At 40.1% G+C, this 2286-nt stretch overlaps 1 protein-coding gene across 1 annotated transcript in view; it reads left to right on the plus strand.

The window, feature by feature from the left end:
* Nucleotides 1–647: 647 nt before the first annotated feature.
* The window catches only part of gabrg1 (gamma-aminobutyric acid type A receptor subunit gamma1), a gene marked incomplete at its 5' end in the record, with an annotated part of 16232 nt that continues 14593 nt past the window's right edge, over nucleotides 648–2286 (plus strand). Inside the window, 2 exons of the mRNA XM_010769121.1 lie at nucleotides 648–808; nucleotides 1099–1166. Coding sequence (XP_010767423.1) covers nucleotides 648–808; nucleotides 1099–1166 — 229 coding nt within the window. The remainder of the gene's footprint in view (nucleotides 809–1098; nucleotides 1167–2286) is intronic.

Consider the following 2286-nt stretch of genomic DNA (forward strand, 5'->3'; position numbering starts at 1 on the left):
GAGTTGGTCTGTGCAATCAGAGGCTTGCCATGTCCAAAATGCACTTCTCCAAATAAATGAAGTACTATCTACAAGCAAAGAGGCTTCTTTCTTTCTGATGTCACTGCCTGTTTATTTGCATCTCAAGTTCACAAACGAAATGGATATTAGATATAATATATAGATGCATGCAAACCTCCAGTCAAATGCATTTTAGAACTATTCTAGAAATAGTATATTGTTTTGTTGTCTACTGCAACAGGAGGAGAGACCTCCAAGTGTTTATATCACTAGCCCTTTGTAAGCTAAGGGGATAGCCAGAGAGGAGAGGAAGGGGGCAGAGACAGGACTTGTTCCGAACAGTCATATAATGCTCATTAAACATATGAGTTGAATTAGTGAAAAACCTGCAACGACAAGTGAGTAAACAATCATAAATGTTGAATTTTCAAAATTCTGTAGGCGTGTGTTTACCCCCCCACCACAGCCCTGGGGGTTGACAGTCTGTAAACACTAATTTCTAAATTGAAATTGGCATACCCTCAAACACTGTTGAATAGCTCGAAAACGCCAACACATATTTTCTGGCATGCTCTCGCACCCATTTGATAACATGGAAATACTGTCTGTCTTTGTTTCTTTCGATGTTTCCTTTTTCTGCTCCACAGTGCCGCATCTGGGCCCAGTAAACAGGAAGACGAGGACTATGAAGACGTGCCCATAAATAAGACATGGGTGTTATCACCGAGGGTCTACGAGAGCGATGTGACTCTGATCCTGAATAAACTGCTGGAGGGCTACGACAACAAACTGCGGCCTGACATCGGAGGCAAGTCAAGTTCATCCTCTGGAAATGTTCTTTGTTTTAACTTTGGAACCAAAAAAGCTGCTGCTGTCTGGGGAGAACCTTGTATTCAACCTTGTTCAACTTTGACTATCTACTTTGACTAATCACCTATCCCCACAGGCCTTATAGTCTCTATAGGAACAAAACAGTCTGCTGTTTGTTGTATCTCTTTAGGTTGATATGACATACATTATCATTTTGGTCATCAGCTAACAAACATGTGAATTTTATTCTGTCAATGTAAATGCAGTATGTTTTGTGTTATGTCTCAGTGAGGCCAACAGTGATTGAAACCGCAGTATATGTCAACAGCATTGGACCGGTGGACCCCATCAACATGGTGAGACTGCTGCAGCTCAATCCTCTTTCAAAGCATAATAATAAATGGATATATATCCTTTATAATGCTGCCTTCTCTATGGCCTTTATATGGAGAGTGCAGTGCCGTCTGACTACATAGAAGTGCTTCCCTCATTGTTGCGTATCCTCAAAATTGTCGCCAAGCACAAATTTGACTAAAAAGTTCAAATTATGAAAACGTTGTCCTTGTTTACCGCTGAACTTTTTTATTCGCAACCTAAGATGACAGTTTTATGAGGCGTCGCAAGCTAGCAGGGGACCTTCCCATAGAAACTCAACTTAACTAGCTGCTCTGCTCCAAACCTCGCAGCGAGCAGAAACATTGCGCACCTTAATGTTTAAAACAATGAGTGGCACTGAACCAAATCTCCATTAAAAGCATCCTATTCTCAACCTGGTATTACCTCGTTAAGCTAATTATACAATCCCTATTTAAGCCGGTGGTGAGAAGATACACTTAGCTTCTCACTTCTAACATTCCTACCCTGCTTGCTCTGGTATAGCACCAGACTGTATAATTCTATCGCCCCATGCTGCTACCAGTCAAGTCTGTTAACAGCAGCTCTCTTGCTCCCTGTGCACTAGGTACGGGTGCTCGGAAAACTTGTGGGTACTTGAACAATAAATCCTAAGGGTCTGTTTATTTATTGGCTAGAGAAACCAATAGGAACCTTAAAAGATGTTGTACACACTATCCTTTTAACACAGGGGTGGGGAACCTTTTTCCTCTCAAGGGCCATTTCAATTTTTACAATATCCTCAGAGGGCCGTACAAATTATTGAACTCAACTTTCCCCGGGAAGATTTGTTTTAAATGTTGAAGTTAAAAGCATAAATCTGGTGCACTTTGAGAGCAACATTAAGAGATCTATGGATACATCTCTCAACACCCATATGAGACAGAACTGGAAGCAGATTTAATTTTTCTTTATGGATATACTTTACAAATCACTCCCCTTTCAAACTGTATTCTTGTTTATTAATAACAACTTTTTTTACTGTCATATAGTATTTTATACCTGTTCACTTTATTCTCTTATTTGTTATAACTATAATGATCATATAAAGATGTGCCTTTACCTCACTGGTTGGAGAAGACG

This window comes from Notothenia coriiceps, unplaced genomic scaffold (assembly GCF_000735185.1).
Source record: "Notothenia coriiceps isolate Sejong01 unplaced genomic scaffold, NC01 NC01_scaffold00006521, whole genome shotgun sequence".
Lineage (NCBI taxonomy): Eukaryota > Metazoa > Chordata > Actinopteri > Perciformes > Nototheniidae > Notothenia > Notothenia coriiceps.